Source organism: Clinocottus analis, unplaced genomic scaffold (assembly GCF_023055335.1).
Source record: "Clinocottus analis isolate CAN_PGR_092001 unplaced genomic scaffold, fCliAna1.0.p SCAF_8, whole genome shotgun sequence".
Taxonomy (NCBI): Eukaryota; Metazoa; Chordata; class Actinopteri; order Perciformes; family Cottidae; genus Clinocottus; species Clinocottus analis.
Window position 1 is genome coordinate 2,162,643 of NW_027176240.1, and position 20,041 is coordinate 2,182,683.

The window sequence follows — 20,041 nt, forward strand, 5'->3', positions numbered from 1 at the left end:
TAGATCCATTCATCTTCATTTTACACATATTTTAGTGAACATCGCTTGTCACACGTTGCTTTTCATTGACTGTGAGTCCGATCATTTGAATTGAAGTCCATCTTAACACTTTGTCGTATGAGTTTTTGTCGCTTTCGGCCTTCCTCCTTTCCACATGTGAACATTGTGTTGAGAAACAACACATGTTGTGAAGGGAAAAAACAGATTAAAGGCTCGACATTTCATTTGTATTTGACATGGGAACAAGTGCCATTTAGTCAATGTCTGTCAAATTGTTGTATTATAATTTCATGCTGTGATTCTACTGCAGAAGATAAAGCAGAAGAAGAAAACTTCATGTGTTTCTGTCAGTGGTGCAAAAGAGAGCCGTCGGCCTCAGAAGCTCAAACTCACTTTTAAACAATGTGCAGGCTACCAAACTGTCCACGCATTAGCATGTCACAGTTTTCTCTCTCTCACACGAGCCACAATGATTTTTGGCCTATTTTTATTCCATTTAACGGGAAATATTTCCGTCTCTCGCCGGCGTCTCTTCTCCAGTCGAGGCGTCCGCAGTAATTGCCCGGCGCTCAGCCCTGAATGGGACTTATTGGTCATAACACAAGAGAGCGTCTGCCTTGTTCAGAGTAACGGCTACAAGCCGCACAATCCATAAGCCTTTTTTATTCTTCTTCTTCTCCTTCTGTCTGTGTGTCTCTTTGTCTTTCTGACTCGCTCTAATTAGCTCTCCAAATCAATGGGGATTCATTCCACCGCCGCCGCGTCGGAGATGTTCGTCTTGGATCAGGAGGTCGTCCCGGCTCACTCGATCGGCGTCCGTAACGTCCCGGACAAGTTAAAGTTACACACCTTGACATTTTGAGTGTGTGTGTGTGTGTGTGTGTGTGTGTGTGTGACCCTTAAGGGTGTCTCCCCTCAACCGAACCCTCTCGTGAAGTCACACATAAGCACGTCGACAATCACTTGACTGTTTTGCACACACCTTGAAGGACCAGTTTCAAGTCCTTCAACTCAAGAGAAACCTTTAGTAAACCATGCTGTTGTGTTTTAGACCCTCCTCCTCCCATCCTCCCCCCTCACTATTCTCAAATGATGCAATCCATCACCGTGAGCATATGAGCATCAAGTCTCCATTTATGGCCGTTTCCATTACTGTTATGAGGTCACGCCGCGTCGGTATTTAAACCACCTGCACACTAAAGCTGCATCGTCACATAATGTCAACGTGACGCACTTTAAAAGGAAGACTTGATCTACGACGTGATTAAAGGAAATAAAAAAAGGCTGTTAAGGTTGGTTTAATAAAGCTCCGCCTCTCGCTTCATCCGATTGGCTGCCGTGACGCCGATGAGCTGCACTTAAAAGTCGAGAATATTTTAACTTTTTAAGCACGTACCACGGGAAAACAACGGTTTAGCTAGCGACGAGTTTTTGAGCGCCGCGTCTCGTGTGATCGGCCCCTTCAGGAAAGATCCTGGAAAATGTTTGACTCAGGAAGTAAAAACACATAAAGATGAGAACGCACATTGTTCATAAGCATGTGACATTGTCAGCTGGGTAACCCTCTCATGTACGAGGTGACGTTGGGATTCATCCGATGACTGCGGGTCTCAACTGAGCTGCTTGGCGTTGCGTGACTTGACTCCAGGCGTTGTTTTGTTGGCAGCACTGGTTTCGTGGACCCGCACTCCCCACAGGCTTCCCGCCGCCGAAACAACAATACCCGAGTGCGCTTTTGTCCGACCGGCGTCGGCCCGGTGTGCGTCGGAAGCCGGCAGATGCTATCAGGCGGGAACATCCGTGACCTTGTTTACTCTGCTCGGATCCCCGGCTCGCCGCATTCAGCCCGGGAGACAAATGTCGCTGGAAACTTGGCAAACACGCAGGAAATGAGATTCGTTATCGCCTCTCCATTTTGGCCTCGCTCAAATGCAATTTCAAGAGGCAGCGACGCGTCCGTTCCTCCGTGTGTGTCTGTGTGTGTGTGTGTGTGTGATTCTCTCCGTCCGTCGGCGCTCACACCTGAATGTCTGCACACATCCGACCCACACATTTGGCATCTTTCTCCCGGTGTCTCTGTGATGTAAATCCGCCGGAGCACCGGTGTGTGTCCCCCCTTTTCTTTTTGTGGTCGTTGTCGTTGTTGTAAAGCAGCTGCATTGGATCAAACCAGCTGTGTCTCTGTGGACACCGCGCCTGAATTGATTCATTGTTTCTTCAATACCCTAATATCATATTTCACGCCGAGAGGCAAATCCTATATCTGTCTACCAGTCACAGCACCGAGCTTCAAAAGCCACATAACAAGGGAATAATTGAAAACTTATCTGTATCAATCAGGATTGTATGAATACGTGTGTGTGTGTGTGTGTGTGTCATGTGCGGTCCAATGCTTCGCTCTGAGGGTAAGATAGTGAGTCTCGTCTTTTGCGTCGGTGGCGAGTTTGTGCCCCGAGTAAAGGACTTCAGGTACGCTTAACCTTTTGGAAACCGTGCGTCAAAAAATCCTCCCGCTGCCATTTTAAGTCCCAGCATGCCCCATTCAGACAATCTTTTGACATAAAATACGTCATATTTTTCCATTTTTGAACCGAACGACACAGTTTTTGGACTGAAACTCCTTCCTAACAGGCCGAGACTTTGTTTTATTGTGATTTTTGTTGGAAATTCAGATTCTTTAGGTCTTAATCTTTCCAAAAAGGTGTCTTATTGACCGCTCTAGGAGGCATTTTTGGGAGAATCTGGCTCATATCATCTCTAACGTCTCATGTCTAATGTTATAAACGGTTTCTGATTCTGATCCATGGGACAATGGGAGCTACAGAGATCCTGTATTATCTACAGTAGTCATCTTTAGAAAAGTCTGTTTTCAGTGGCAGCCGTTGTCCCAACATCCCGGTGATGACTGAACTTGCGTTGACGCTCATCTTCGGGCTTTGTTAAACACTGACATTAGCTTTTAACGCCTCTTGTGAAGCAAACAGTGCAACATGGCGAAGCTCTTGACTCTCCCCGGAAGAGTTACAACCCCCGTCCAGAAAGGGTTGTTTCCCCCTCGTATCTCTGATTAAAACATTAATCAGACCTAAACCTGCAGCCTTCTGTGGCATTGATTAAACCATCTAGTTAGGATACAGATGGACTGGAGGAACATGGACGCTGATGTTGCATTACATCTACTGGGGAAACAGGGGCAGTAATGTCGGATGAGAAATGTGCTGCTCGGTCGCTTCACGTCAGCACATTCTGCTGTGTGAGTCGGGTGTGTGTTTTATATGTTTGTTTGTCTGTGTGCGTCAAGCTCATCCCGCTTCATCAGCATCTACTTTATTTTGCATGCTAATATTTGAACGTCGTATGTGGACACTCTGTAAAGATTGTTGAACGTGTCGTCCCCCAAACGAGGGCATTAAATCTGCGGATATTGCCGCCTTCGCACTTTTGTTTTCAGGCGTTCCACAGGGATTTGGGAGGGATTTGGACAAGAGGTCCAACAGTGATTGTTGGGCGACACGGGTGGAAGTCACTGCTCTGTTTCGCCCACTCATGGTCTTATACTACAATACAGGTGTGTGTCATCTTCCCCAATGGCTTTACCCCAAAGTTGGAGCCACACTCAATGTCTAAAAACACTGCATCATGTATGTTGAAGCATCACCGTCCCTCTTAAAGTGTGCGGCCCAATGTGTCCACATCCATCCAGCATCCTGTCCAAAATGACCATTCAGAGTGGTTTTGTGTGCATATTTACAGCAATTGCCCCCAGAATACAGGATTCACGCTGCTGCATTAATCTCCCCCACCCACCCACACACCATCACACCAACGCAAACAAACACACTGACATGTGTTCACAGGCTTGCAGATGTGGTGACACCATTGTTCTCGCTCATCGCGGAGCCGGATGCGGAGTTTTAATTGCAGTCAGCCTCTCGCCGCGTCGAGAAAACACATCATTTGCGCGGGAGTGCACCCGAAATCAGCAGCGAACGACACATTACGGATATATTTCCGATGTGAGCTCGCAGGTGCTACTTCGGTTGAACCGTAGACGCATAATTCAACCATGTGATTGTCTTCATTTTTGCAGCGCTCTCAGTCTGTCTGTCCGTCCAGCTGAGACGGCTGGCCGGATGGATGGACGTCCGGATGGCACGCCTCGGGTACCGGACAAGGCACGTCCGACATGGACGCTCACTCGCAGGAATCGTTAACTTTGTGTCTTTCCCCGAGAATCAGTTTGAATCTCCAGCATCTCGGCTGAAATCCTTGAAACCGGAGAGCGAATGTTTATCGCTGTCTCTCCCTCGTTGATAAGTAGGCGCATATAGCCGTCTGCCCTCCCAATCCTCCCTCCTTTTGTCATCCAGTTGGGGTTGTCTGGCGTGGCACGGCTTGTTTACAGCACAACAGAGTTAATTAGCCGTTTTATGGCTGATTTACAGCCCGACAGCCAGACAGAGAAGATGGCCGCTGCCTTGTCCTTGTTGCCCACTCAAGGTCTGATCGAAGGTTGGCGGTTGGCGGTTGGGGGGCGTTAAACACACAACGCATGCACGAGCACGGAGACGAGTCGCCGGTTGGAATTGAACATTTGTATGTACGTACACGTGCACCTGTGGTGAACGGGAACAAAAGTACACACTCGTACACACACACACACACGCACACGCACACGTGTATATTCAGTAGACTCTAAAACTTAACACAGTGCTGAATATTACCTCCTCTTTTTATGTCCCGACGTAATTCCAACGTCTAGACCTATTTATCACGCTTTAACACACACACACACACACACACACACAAATGTGACCCAGCTCACCTTCACCGGTTCGTCTGATCTCACTAACAGTGCAGCGGTGGCTTTAGGGGAGGAAGAGCTGAGAGAACACCTCATATGACACACACACACACACACACACACACACACACACACACATGGGTGCACCCAAGCAAAACACAGGTTGGGTTACGAATACAACCACAAAATGCTCAAAAAAGATAGTGTAGTCCACAAAAACTGAAGCAACTCGGAAAAAAAAAACCTCCCTGAACTTTAAAAGGATGCAGTGAGAAGTGAACATTGTGAGTCTCACTTTGTTTCTTGAATCTGACGTAAATGCTTTTTTAAATAAATGTCAAAGCAGTTAGAAATCTATGCTTGAGACCCTTATACTTCGTCGCTTGAAGGCGGAAGTAATTAAATAATGCTGTTAAATCATTCTAAAGTGCGATGAAGTTAGCTTCAGCTGATCCCTTCGCACAGAAATGCTACCGTTTTAATTCCCCCGTGATTCACAGCAAAATCCGTTAGCATAACGCGAAGCACCTGAAAGGTCTCCAAATGGTCCAAGCGGCTACATTATCTCATCTGAAGCTGACGGAGAGCACAAAGACACCCTCTCTCTCTCTCTTTCTCTCCCTCTTTCTCCCACACCTTCTCACCCGGGCTCCCGCAAATCCAGGCTGACATCGGCGGGAGGCTAACAGCGACGCTCGCGAGCACACTCGCCGTCATCTGGCCCATCGTTAGCATAATAGCGGTGACAGCTAACAAGGGAAGACATCACGTTAGCTGGCGCAGCGCAGCGGGGCGCGGCGGGCTAGCACAGAGCAGTTGCCGGAGCGCCTGACCGCGCTGATGTGGCTACAGGTGTGGTGTTAGCTCATGCTTAAAGAGCCGGACTCTGGCAAGCGAGCAGCCGGCGGCGCACTAGCACAACACCTGACAGCTGGTTAATGTCAATGTGCAGCGCCTTTTTCTTTTTTTTAACTCATCAACCGAAGAGAGGAGACAGAAGTACAGTTCAGGTGGAGGTAACAGAGTGTGGAAGCCATTGACATTTAGGAATGGTTCGCCTCTTCTCCTCTTTCAGATGCTAATTTTTCAGCTTTGTTTGCTTCTATTTTTTGATTCGTGGCTCTTCTCAATATTCATTTTTTTTTTCCTTGCAATGTATTTACATTGGGATTTTCTTAACTCTCACACACATCCTTTTTGGCTGTTTTGGTATTTTGGAGCCGTATGGCTATGTATAAATGAAGAATAAACAAAAGTAGCATATGTACCCTCAACCACTTGACCACTTTTCCAAGTCTTTTTTGAATCTATTATTATTTACTCTTTCCTTTCTGCCCTGGCTTTTGCAATAGCTGCGTTTTCCCACGCAGAGAGATGAAGGTTCATTTCATGTGTTTCACCTTAGCAGAGAAACCCTCCCAGGTTCCAAACAAACAACATTTTCCCTTCCTGCGAGGGTCACAATCTGCATCCCAGATTCCTGCTCTTTCTTCTCCGGCACTGGTCTAACCGATCAGAGTTGTGTGTGTCTGTGTGTGTGTGTGTTTGTGTTCGAGTGCTGCACCAGGCAGATTCTCTGCCCAAACAACTAGCAGCATACTGATGATTAGACGCTTGGCGCGTAATCGGCCAGAAATGAGTTTGTTTTGCGTGAAACAGGTGGCCGCCCCCCGAAGCTAAATGTAGAAACCAAAACCATTAACATGCCTGTCGTGAAGTGGAAAGAGCTGGGGAAGCTTTTGATGAAGCGCGAATGGTAGACGAGGGTGCAGTTGACTTTGTCGGCGTGCTTCTTCGTGCGGGAGTGTGTACGCGTGTTCCCGATATGTTGCTTTATTTTTCATGTATATATTCTGTGTGTGTGTTCAGTCGAGGTGTTTGGACCTCATGCTGGTGAAGGCCTCGCCATCTGCCTTTGTTCATCTGACATTTCCTCATTAATGAAGTTTGCGCCGCCTTCCTCCTCCTCCCATCTGACTCCCTCCATCCCTCCACCACCTGCCTTTCACCACTCCTCCAAGCCTTCCTCCTCTTCTATTAACCATTCTGCTTTGATCTCTGCTCCCTCCTCCCACCCCAATCATCAATCATTCTCCTCCTTTCATCCTTTTCTTTTGTCTCTCTCTCTCTTTGTCCCTCTTTTTACATTTCTTCCCGTTCCTTATCGTCTTTTCCTCGTCGCTCTTCTGCTCTCTTTTCTCCGGGCGTCCTTGAAAACCTTCCTTTCCTTCCTTCATCACACACGGATTTGTGGTTAGAAAAGCGGGGCAGGTACCATTTCGGTTGCTGCGTAACATCTGTCATCCAGATGGGTGCAAGTTGAGCAACGCTCCCGCCTTTTTGTTCTGTAACTCACCTTTTAAGACGCCGTTTAACCTCCGCTTGGTCATCGGGTCAACTGTCGGTCACTTTGGTCCCACTGTACTAAATATTAATGTCTTTTTAAATCAAAAATCAAATATTTTTCTCATTGTAATATGCGAAATAACAAAAATCCTTCCTCTTCTTCTGTCTCGCTCTATAGCAGCTGATGAGAGAGCGCCAGCAGATGGCCAGTCGTCCCTTTGCTTCGGTAAACGTGGCTCTGGAGGCGGGCGGCGACCAAGAGGAGCTGCTGCAGGTGAGCGAAAAAGACACACACGAGGGCGCGCACCGATATACACACACACACAGCCAGAGTGTGTGCTTATTTACACACGCCATGATACGAGCGCTTGCGATCGGCCTCTGACCCGCTGCCGCTGTGGGCGCATGGCGGCGTGGGCGTGTTTGTGGCTACACAACAGGATGCAACAGACCGTTGCGAGTGCAACAAGCTGCTTTGAGAAAAAGTTGCATTCATGGCAACTTATCGAAATGCAAATATCCTGCAGAGGTTGATATAAAAACAAGATGTTTTTTACAACAACAAAAAAAAGAAACAAATTCAACAACCTGTGTGGGCGGACCGTGGACGGGAAGGAAAAATGACTCTTGAGGAGTCTGTTGTTGTGATTGGAGGTGAATAATAGAGGTTCGTAAATTCAGTTTTGACTTTATTTGGTTTGCTCGGGAGGCCCGCAGCCGTCCCACAATGCAGCGCACAGCCGAGTCAACGCGGACTCTCGTCGATTCAGGAAGAACGGCGGCGGCTCTGCCATTGTTTTCCTGATTAGTCTCCAACAAACACAAAAGGGGGACCGCAGTGGTCGCAGACCGGCCGCTACGCAGCACAAACAAACACAGAAAGGCTGATCTGAGAGTCCTGAATCACCGGCGTCAGCGACCAAATCACAAGCGCTTCTGCTGAATAAAGAGCTCTTAAACGGGCCCCGACTCCCACTGAACTCAATAAAAAAGAGTTTGAACCGGCATCAGAGCGATGCAGTCGCTCGCTGGTGATTTTTCTCACAGAGATGCTGTTTGCTGAACTCTGTTTAGTGATGTAAAGCACGTGTGGTCCACGACATCTGAGGATGGATTGCAAGCATGTGGGCCCTTTTTGGGATGTTGTTGTAGAGGTCTGCAGGTGCGGACAAACGCCGCTCGTCTCAACGACGTCTGTACCGACGTCAACGGAGGTAAGAGAAAAAAAAAAAAGGCCGAGGGGAGGAAGTGCAGCTGGTTTCAATATCCAACTTTCCACTTCTCCAACACGCCGGCTCCTTCGACCTCAACCCACCGAGCCGTGGAGGGTCCTCAGGAGGCTGATCGAGCTCTTTTCAGAGCGGCGGACGGTTCCACCGCCGCTCATATCGGCATCGCGGAGATAACAGAGCACGCGAGCTGCGACGAGACAGCGGTGCTCCCGTCCTAAAGGGTAATCACGCTATGAGACGTGGCCTTCGCCTCAGGGGGCGATCAGCGGCGAGCCGTCACATATGTGGCGTCACCTCCGTTCTGAGATCTCGGTACTGTGACACACACACACATGCAGCGTTACGATGAACAGAGAGAGAGGGAGGGATGCTGGGATTTTGGAGATGTGGAAAGAATCATATATATTAAAAAGTATGTTTTTTTTATTTACAGTATTGTCATTTTAATAACCTTTAGTTGCCTGAACCTAAAAAATAATGTTCACAACGTTAACCAGGCGTCATTCTGACTTTTCTACATAGTGATACAAAGCTGATATGCCTCCTTTTTGCCCAACTTTCAACGTTTTCTCGTAGTTTTCCAAGAAAAAAATTGGTGTGTTGGTGCCAGAATTATTTTTTTAGATTTATGGAAACTACGTGAAAACGTTGAATGTTGGGGGGAAAAAAAACGTATATCAGCTTTGTCAAAAAGTCTGAATGACGTGTGGTTAACATTTTTTTTTAGGTTCAGGCAACTAAAGGTTATTAAAACGACAATACTGTAAATGAAAAACGTACTATTTAATCTATATCATTTTTTTCTTGATCCTAATGTTGTGATGCATTTACTACACAACCTCAGCAGAGTTTAATACGCAAACAATACCTATACTTTCTTTTAATTATTGAAGTAAAATAAACAGTTTATCTTTCAGTATTTCTTTTAATTTCAATGTCATCAATGCAATATTTTTAAAAAAATACTGCAAATGCAAAATCCTCTCTTCTTACCTGGCAACACAGAGTCCTCCTCCAGGTGCCCCTCCCGTTAGTTTCATCTCATCACATTGAGCTGAAGGTTACAGGGACAATGGCGGGACTCTGCACACGGAGCCCAATTAGCTTGAGCTCCGTTCTTTTATTATATTATTATTTTTTTGACCAGTTTGGACTCGGTTCAGTTCATGCCCCGTCTGTAAAAAAAAAAAAAAAAACCTTCAGGAGTGCCTTCCCTTATCTGGGGCTCAGCCTGGTTTCCCTTTCACTCCTGAAGGTGAGAGACAAAGAGGCGGACCGCTCTCTTCACGCCGAGGTTAATTACACAACATCTGGTTCATAGTCGAGCGCGCCCGCTCGGCGTAATTGTGTAATGAATGAAGGGAAAGGCAACATTTCCGCGCTCTGCCCCGCTATTTTATGTTGTTCCCGCTTACGCGGCGCCGCGGAGCGTGCTTTAAACAAATGGAGCCATCATCGCCCCATTTCATGGCATGTTTAGACAGCGAACAAGGAACACAACACCTGTTGTTTCCATAAACACACACAGTGATGTGGTCGGCACGGGAGGGAGGACAAGGTGTGTGAAGTAGACGATGAATATATAATCGCGTGGAATGGAGTGAGGCGTGATTAATGGAGGATTAACGCACGTGAAATGTGTTTTGTCTTATTTATTTATAAATAATGCGTCTATTGTGTCTTCCATTGCTTATCTCCTTTCAACGAATACAAAGCGAAAGTGAAGAGCATTTTTCTTCTTTGCTCCCTCACACACATCAACAACAACTTAACACAGAACGGTGCAAATGAATTGCGCATTAGCATCTAAAGAGATAAGTAAATATAAACATATATATATTTATATATGTTCAATATCAATGTTATTTTGGGCCTTTTTAACACAAGCGCGACGGTGAAGCCTCTCAGTTTTCTTTCAGTCCAAGTTTTTTAAAGAGTGTAACAACTAGAAATAATAATAAAAAATCTGGAGCTGATTGGATGGGAAAGGTAAACATCACAATATTTTTAGACGCCTTAATATCAATTAGAGGAAGATGAGCGAAATGTTTTGTTATCTCAGCAGGAGATCATGTGTTCGTTCGTGTGTGTGCATCTCCGTGTCTGTCCAGAGCTCAGTTCACACACTGTTGGACCATCAAAGTGTGTTTGCTCATTAGTGTCTGAATGCTCAAGGACTTCTAGCGATTTACAAGTTTTTATTGACAACATATTTTATTGACCTCGTAGTTTATTGGCGTCGTATTTTATTGACTGTTTTCCATCGTCATTGGCGGCTGACTTTTCCTTTCTCTTTTTCGGGTTCATCAACAATAGCAAAAACAGCTTTTTCCTACAGACCTACAGTGAGTTTGGCTAACGAAGCTAACAGCTAACAGAAGTAATCAACACAACACAAATGAGAAATCATTCTCCCAAAATGTCGCTAAACATACATGTGAAATGTTCAGCAATGAATTTCTTTTTTCTTCCCGCTCTTGCGACACAATAGCTGCTCTTATCAACCCATCAATACTCTTTTTATGGTCATTTAGAGCACTGAATATGCATACGTCTGCCTTTTCATATAAGTTTCGACACCCTAACGCCCTTAAAAAATGCTTCCTTCACACGATCCAGGCAGTAACTAGAGTGTAATTGGGAGAACACATTACTGTTTTATGAACACCGGTACATCACATAGGAGAGAGCGGTTGACATGTCAGCGTGCATGTTTCATACATGCTTCATACCGCCAACTATCTGATGTCACAATTAATGTCACATTGTGAGGCCGCACGGGTAAATACTGCATCTTCTTGCAAAGCGGAGGAACACTGGCCTCCCCCCGAGCTTCCTTCTTGAGTTTTCCCTTCAGAAGCCGCTGCGTCCGATGCGTCTGATCAAACCACAAAGACGTTTTCTCTGAGAGGACAGATGCTTTCAGGATCCATCACAACACTATAAATTCATGTGGACGTGTGGCGTGCTTCAAGTACCAAGGATACATGAAAGATGAACTTAAAATGCTCTCCAGGTGGCTTCGCGTCAAAGACACCTTTTTTCTATCCTCTGAAGGCTTGCAATTATCGGTACTTTTGGAACAAGGTTCTTCTATTTGTAGATCGCGCTCTTATGGAGAGGTTTCTGGACTCGGTTCATCTTTTATAATGATTCTGTCTGTCACAGCTGGGAAGATGTTTTTTTTTCTTTTAAATATTTATGAAAACTTCCAATCACATTCTTCAAACAAAAGTAAACAGAACTAAAATAAGGCGACAGTCTTTTGGAACAAGAGAAGGTTTTTTTACGTGGCGAGGTGTCCAGGGCGGGTACATTTACACAAACTGCGCGTGTCCCAGCTGGAAGTAAATGTGTTTCCTCTGCTCGCTCTCCAAGGGATGAAAACTCACGGTTAAACAAACCATGTGCAATTTCTTACGGTTTCCAACTTCAAGGAACTCGTTCTTTTTTTTTGGGAGGGTTACATGCTGTGATGCTACTTCCATACTATTTCTGTAAAAGTCGGTTCAGCCGAATATATTTAAAAAATTGACATTGGTATCATGTTGGCCGCCCACTGGTTTGATTTGATCCACCTCAATTGGATTGGAAACAGAAGTTTGCATATAATTTAAAAGCCCTTCTTAGTCAGTGTTTATTTTATATGATATTTTGATATAACTGTAAGTAGATGAGTGAGGTGACTGAACTTAAATTGGGAAATTGGAAATGACCTGCTGTGCGTTCACCAGCGGTCCTCAACCTTTTTTCGCACCATGGACCGGTTTCGTGTAAAAAAAAACAACCGTAACACGTAACCTCTTGACATATGTCAAGAAGTTACGTGGTACGTTTCTTTTCATTCGCTTGTACCGGTCTGTGAGTCGCACAGAAAGAATGAATGGAAAAAAACGTATCACGTAACTTCTTGACATATGTCAAGAGGTTACGTGTTACGTTGGATGTAAATGAAAAAAACGTATCACGTAACTTCTTGACATATGTCAAGAGGTTACGTGTTACGTTGGATGTAAATGAAAAAAACGTATCACGTAACTTCTTGACATGTGTCAAGAGGTTACGTGTTACGTTGAATGTGAATGAAAAAAACGTATCACGTAACTTCTTGACATGTGTCAAGAGGTTACGTGTTACGTTGAATGTGAATGAAAAAAACGTATCACGTAACTTCTTGACATGTGTCAAGAGGTTACGTGTTACGTTGGATGTAAATGAAAAAAACGTATCACGTAACTTCTTGACATGTGTCAAGAGGTTACGTGTTACGTTGAATGTGAATGAAAAAAACGTATCACGTAACTTCTTGACATGTGTCAAGAGGTTACGTGATACGTTGGATGTAAATGAAAAAAACGTATCACGTAACTTCTTGACAGGTGTCAAGAGGTTATGTGTTACGTTTTTTTTTTGTTTTTTTAATCTTTCTGTGCGGCCCGATGCCAAGGGACCCTCAGAACGGCACGAGTGGTTTCGACCGCTGCACTAAACGACTGTCTGGGTAACCTTAAAATTAATTAATTTTAAGTGTGCCAAACAAAGAAAAGCACCTTTTTTTCCCCCAAGAATTCATACCAAAACTCAACAGACGATCATCTCCACTCATGGAAAGATAGCGACCACGGCACATGAAATATGAATATCCATGTGTTTGTGGTGAATCTACTAACCTGCTCATGATGGCGCCTCCTGCTTCTTGTTAACCACAAGCCTCCGTATGTTAAATAGCAGTAAAAGCCACTTCATCACACAGTATATGGCCCCCTTTTTTCTATTTATTTTTTTTTGCATCTAAAGGCCACGTCTTCCATTCCCCAACGGGGAACTTCACAGTACGCCGTGGCTGCATTACAGAACAGAGGCAGAGTCATCAGCATAAATCGATGTTTCCACTGCCTCCATAAAGTACCGCCGTTACGTCGTAAAGCTGATGAGCCCGCAGCAACTAGCATCTGCACGCCTCCGCCCGGCGGAGAGCGGTTCCCACCTTACCGCTGATTAACGGCGGTCTCCCGTTTTCATAATGCTATTTAAAGCAAAGAATGAATCAATTTCATATCTTATGTTTTAATGTGGCGTGTTTATTCTTCAATTGGAGGGATTTAATATGCCTTTAGAAAAGGAGGGTTGGTGGGTGGAGTAGGATGGATGGACGGACGGAAGGAAGGAAGGGGAATGAAGCAGATAAAGGATATTCATGACACCTGGGCGTAATGTATGTTTGGTTGAAAAATACACCGCTAAATACTGATTTACCCACACGGTTCATGCACACACACACACTCACACAAAACCACTGCAGGGCTTATCAGATAACACAAAAGCTTCAGTAACTGAGAAGAAGAAGACGAAAAATGAGATAAGGTACAAACACACACGGGCACACACTCATTTGCATTCATCATGTACAATTGCACATTCACTCTTCTGGTTGACTTTGGCTCTATTCACCTGTGGCTCTCGCAGTGTGTCTCACACCCAAACATGTATTATTAACTCAATAACTCACGCCCCTGTCAACACTAACAAGCCTAACACAAACCTATTCCTCTTCATGTTCTGTTTGCGCTTTAACAAAAAGGCTTTTTTTCTTTATTTTCTCTCTTTCTTTTTCATCATCGGGGGAGATTAGAAAAATAAAATCTGTCCGGGTCACTCATTGTTTTAGTGGCGGTGGGAGAAGCAGCTGCAGCAGCTTCAGCTGAGCAAACGCACTGATGGTCTACGGCCATTTCTCTTTCACTGCGACTCGCCGCCCCGTTCTGTTTATTTGTCACCTGCCTCTGCGAGGTTTTAGCTTTCATGGGCAGAAAAAATAATAATTCTACGATGAAAATTTAAATAAAAGTGCAGGATCTCAAAATCATACTCCATATATACAGTAAAAAAATATGTGATAGAAGTATTTTTTTCAATATATATTTTTTAAATTAAAGGCCAAGCTAACGACACCAAGCTAAACAGCGCCAAGCTAATAGTACCAAGCTAACGGCACCAATGCTGACGGTGGAGGCAATGCAGCACTTGACAGGTTCAATTGTAAAAAACGGTGCATCTTACGCACCGTGTCGAGCGGAATATCAAACATTCAACTAAATACCCGTAGAAAAAGCTAACTTTAAATGGTGCAGCATCATGATGCGAGAGAGATCTTTGTCGGGTGTTATCAAAGCTCTCTCAGCGAGCAGGGGAAGCGGCGTATAAACACATTCATCACTCAGGTGATTGTGATCTGCGTGAGTGAGAGTCAATCCACTCTCAAGTTGGCCCAATCAGAGCGGAGCTGTCTGGCACCCACATGGGGTTAGAGAGCGTATGAATAAAGAACCAGAAACGCCAAGATCAATGTCAAACAAGCATATATTAAAAAGTCAAGTATATATTTTTTTTAAATCACAAAATCCATCTGAAAAAAAGACTATATGGAGGAAATACATGGAAAAAGTAGAACGATTGAACATAGTAATACATTGTTGGCCCAAGTTCAGGTAAGCAATTGGGCAAAAAAGTCAACCAGGTTAAAAACGGCAAAAGTAGGACTATGTAAAAAAAAATTACAAAAATACTGAATGTATTGAACTGAGCTTGAACCTTAGCACACTGTCAACAATGCTGCATTTTGGAGAAATGTGCATAGAAGGAGGCACAACACATCTGGATTCAATCCTTTCTTTCAACACAAAAAGGTTCGGAGGATTCACGGCTGTCTAACGAGCTGAGAACCTGTTGTGATTTCAACATCGCCTCCGGGGGGACGCAGAGGAAACGGACCAAAACAAATAAATACGAGTGGACATCTTACAACGGGGGTCTCGGTCTCCAGGCCTCACATTTACAACCCTGCTCACCCGACGTCACGGCTCCTCCCGTTCTGTGACGGACGGCTTTTCATCCACCCTTCAAGAGAACAACAACAATATACAAACTGTAATTGAGTGAATACATCATGTGTATCTGAAGCCTTGTCTTTTCTAGCCTGTAGTGGTATAACAGGAACTCCGCTTGTTTTTTACCTTTTATCTGAACATCCGTTCATTTGATCTGCGGCCGATCCAGCGTCACACATCTCACCTCTTCCTATTACACTTCTTTTTCCGTTATTGTTCCATCCATCCCTTTGCCTTCCTTCTTTCTCTCTCTCTCCCTTTCTCTCTCTCTCTGTCTCTCTCGCCCGGTCCAACATGTAGTTTAGTGCCAGTTTCAGGTTCAGCTGACCAAGCAGGCGCGTCCATTAAGTCCTGAACACTCAGTGAATACTGTGTGTGTGTGTGTGTGTGTGTGTGTGTGTGTGTGTGTGTGTGTGTGTGTGTGTGTGTGTGTGCGTTTAAATAACTTCTCTGCAGGTGGAGTTGACGTAGGCATCGCTGCCAGTAATAGGTGAAGGTGGTGTGTGTGTGTGTGTGTGTGCACACGACATAACAGACCTTTAACTGTGTAGTCAACGAGCAACTTGTGACATATTTGACACTCATGACTAGAGAATAAAGATCAAAAGGGACGGGGGAATTATTATGGGATGCAGACAGGGTTGCCATGACTACAATCTCATCCTAAAGTTAATCCGAAAGTGTTGAAGACAGAATTTAAAGAGGGAGAAAGAAAAATCACCTGAAGGTGTATTATTGGTCATTGCTATTTCAAAGTGGCAGTAAAACACACTTCTGAGATTCTTTTTAATGAGTTACAAATAAAATGGATTATTATTATTATTATTAGGAATAAAAGTTGAAGTTGAAAGTTAAAGAAACAGAAGCAGACTTCATCTAACTAAACCCTCTTTTACAAATGTTGTGTTTTAATCTGGGCGGGGTAATTATTCTCGAGGAATCATGGAGGATTCATCGGTTCAGAGAGGCAGTAATAAGGTGCTGAGCTGCTTTTATTTGGCTCCGAGCAGAATAAATATATATGTTTGTAGGTCGACCAAGTCCACAGTTACTGTCTCTCAGGCCTCGTCTTTACGAGCCTCTAATGAGCAGATGAAACCTCATCGCTCTACAACGAAGTCGCCTTTTAAAGGAACACACACCAGCATCACGGGAACGTTATTCCTCCTTATCGCTGATTCTAACCTCCTGAACCCTAATTACCCCTTTAATGATCTATGTAACGCCTGTAGACATTGTATGGGGTCCAAGACATTCATTATCATATAAACATGTTTATAAAAATTGCTTCGATGGATGCAATGTGCTCCATAATTTGCCTGAGAAGAGATTTGGCAGTTTTGCTGGATTCTGTAGGTCGCCATCTTTACAGGGTGGTGTGCTAATTGTGTGTAGGATTAAGCTAGCGCCATGAAAATTTATATTTTTCCATACCCAGTCATACTGGTGGTTTTTAAGTTCATATTTATGGTTCAATTGTGTTTTAAACATGTCCAATTGACCAGAATGTGCTGTTTCATTAGCAATGGCACATCAATGGCATTGATCCATGGTAGATATGATCATATGAAGACATGAGGAACTCCTTGAGTTTAGCTCTGTTCCTAAAGATCGGGATCTTTACAACATTTGACGCCGCTTTGTTACCGTGAACCGTCAGAATTCGGCAACAAAACCACTTATTTAGCTTTCTGAAAGCGTCGCGGTTCGGCTAAATATGTATGCAAGTAGACTGCAGTCAGGCTGATGTCAGCTAGCATTCGTAGCAATAGCATCGCACACGATGTGTAGACGTCCCACTAGGAAGTGCGCGGCGGGTCCGACAGCCAACAGCACAGCGCTCCTCGCATGCAACATGGACGTTTTTTGTCACGTGACTCGCATATCTTTCCGTGGTTTATTCTTAACGTGATAAACAATCTTTTCCTTTGATTTAACACCCAGGCGAGGAAGTGACGCGCGTTCGAAAGGAAAACGCACGAAAAACGAGGCGTCGGTACAACCGATTATTTCAGGAATCGTTGCGTCTTTCATGCGCCCTTTGGTGACCTAGCAGCGCCACCTATGTCTCACAATATTTTGTGAGACATGTCCTCTATGATTTAGCCGTTTCCGGCTCTTCTTTAAAACCAGACGGGTCCAACCTGTCGGCAGCCGCTCATGAGCAACGCAGCGCGGGCGTTGCACCTGGCAGCCGTATTCCTTCTCATTAGGCCATTTCCTCGGGAGCACAGCCTTTTTCTTCCCCGCCCTCTTAACGATGAGTGTGTCTCTCCGTTCTCCTCTTTTGTCCGTGATCGATACCTCCACTCTTCCTCCTCTGCACTCTTCCTCCTCTGCACTCTTCCTCCTCTGCACTCTTCCTCATCTGCAAGCCGTCAATACTGAAAATGTCGGTGAGGAAGAGCGTGTGTGTTTTTCAGGAATGATGATGGCCTTTGGAGCGTTGTGATGTGGGTTCATGTGCACGAGAGTGTAGACGACCGTGTTCATATGTTATACAGTACAAGAGTGTGTGTGTGTGTGTTTGTGCACGTGCCGCCAGGTATATATTTCTGTGTGTGTGTGTGTGTGTGTATATCCTCCCCTGTGGAAGCAACTACACATCCTCGCCAGCCAGAAAACACATTAATCTTTCCAACACTAATAGTGAGAGGAGAAGTGGAGAGGAGAGAAGAATGTGTGTGTCTTTGTGGGGTGTGTGTGTGTGTGTGTGTGTGTGTGTGTGTGTGTGTGTGTGTGTGTGTGTGCAGGAGAAGGAGGAGGGGGGGTGAATAAAAGATATACTCCACCTCCCAAATTAAGAAGAGGCAAAAAAAAAAAAGTCTGCCTTTCATGAGGCATTAGAGAGATGATTAATTTGTCGTCTCGGAGAGAGAGAGAGAGAGAGAGAGAGAGAGAGAGAGAGAGAGAGGGGGGATGGAGGGAGAACGGGGGAGAGACAGGGAGAGGTTGTGAAGTGGCCCTTCTGTCCTCCCTTGCGGTAATAGGATTGTTCGCTCACCGACTTGCTGATTAAAATGGAAATTTAACGCAACCGCAGACTCACAAACTCATCTCTCTCGCTCTCTTTCTCTCTCGTTCTCGCTCTTTCTCTTTCACTCACACACAAAACACGCACGCTCGTGCCACGAGCTTTAATATGCAGGCGTGTGGAGACGAGCACGTGACCCGATGTCCACACGCTGAGGACCGGAGGAGGAGGGAAAGTGATGGAGAGAGAGAAGACGAAAAGAGGATGAAACGGGAATAGGGTAGAAACGTCTTCACGCAGAAAGTGGGAGGAGTTAATTCGGGCATAAAGTGCTTCAAAAGTCACTGTCTGCGTGCGAAAAGCGTTTTTTTTAGAGACATGTGTGTGTGTGTGTGTGTGCTAAATGGTTATCCATCATATTTTAAACATCCTCACGTGTCCTCACACACCGGTTTGCGTCTCATCTTACTCACATTTTCCTGCAAAACTTCCGTGCGTCTTCGCAGGAAACGACACAGTTATGTTGATGCAACACAACATAGTTAGGTTGAGGTAACACATGTTGTTTTGGGTTATCTGCCGTTAACCCTCGTGTGGTGTTCATTTTTTTGTTACTCAGCAGGGGTTGTGGGTCTGTTGGACCCGCTGTATTTTTTTTTAATTCAATACAATCAAACAATTTTACGTCAAAATACTCAACAGATGTTTCCTCAACCCAATTAGAGGCAATATAAACAGCAAATATGGCGAGTTAGCTAGTGAGCTAGTTAGCTAGTTATCTGCGCTGTTTTTTTTAAAATTGAGAACAGAAGTTGTGTGACAAATAAATCTATTTTCATATTGTACTTAGCGAAAGTTTTGAGGAGAAAACCGGCGCCCATCGATGGGGACAGTGACGGCGTTTTAAGTTCTTATTGTTTTAAATCAAAAGTTTCTCACGGATAATATTTCAATATTCCAGAAACGAGCCCCAAGTGGATATATATATTTCAAAAATGTTTTATTCAATACGTCGACGAGAATGAATTGAGGTCCATGTGAGAGATTCACCATGTGGTCGCTTTTGAATCATTTGGTTGTCCGGCCCGAGGAAAACGATATTTTGCCCCCGCTGACTCCTCCCACTTCCGAAAAGCAATAAAGGCGAGAAATACAGACGGACTGCGGAGGAAAAGAAGATTAAAGGAGTAATGAGAGGAAGAGGGGTGTAAAAGAGATGAAGAGCAGCAGTTAGAATATGGCAAGAAGGCAGGCGAGTGTGTGTGTGTGTGTGTGTCTGCGTGTGTGTGTGTGTGTGTGTGTGAGGCAGCAGAATCTACAGACAGATTAACACTCTGGTAGATGATAATTGTACATAATCTGCTGTAGCGCTGCGTCCCGGCTCCGCCAGCAAACGGCTGATTCAACACGACACCGGATCTGCATCTCGCTCTGGGAGAAATATCCCAAAATCTTTTTTTTTAAAACGCTGCCGAGCCACCGGCTCCCAAAGGTGCAGCTTGAAGCCAGAGAGAGTGTTGTGTGTGTGTGTGTGTGTGTTTAAAAGAATATCATTCCTCATTTCTTCCTCTGATTTCAGCCCTGTCATCTTCTCTCTCCTTCTCCTGTCCTCCACCCCCGTAAACTCATGTTTGGTTCTCTCCTCCCTGCTCCTCCTCCTCCTCCTGCAGACACACACACACACACACACACTCTACAAAGACACACACATTCCTCTGTCCTCTCCACTCCTCCTCTCATCTCTGCAGCGACACATTTTTCATCTTTTCTTCCCGTCTTCTCCTCATCTTCCCCCTGG

At 44.9% G+C, this 20,041-nt stretch overlaps 1 protein-coding gene across 7 annotated transcripts in view; it reads left to right on the forward strand.

Annotated features, from left to right (window-relative positions):
- The window catches only part of atrnl1a (attractin-like 1a), a 197,887-nt gene that overhangs the window by 153,894 nt on the left and 23,952 nt on the right, over window positions 1-20,041 (forward strand). For 6 of the 7 annotated variants that reach the window (XM_068567293.1, XM_068567297.1, XM_068567294.1 and 3 more), the window contains one exon: window positions 7,329-7,424. In XM_068567293.1, the coding sequence (XP_068423394.1) occupies window positions 7,329-7,424 (96 nt within the window). The remainder of the gene's footprint in view (window positions 1-7,328; window positions 7,425-20,041) is intronic. The other variant, XM_068567295.1, reaches the window with a different exon arrangement.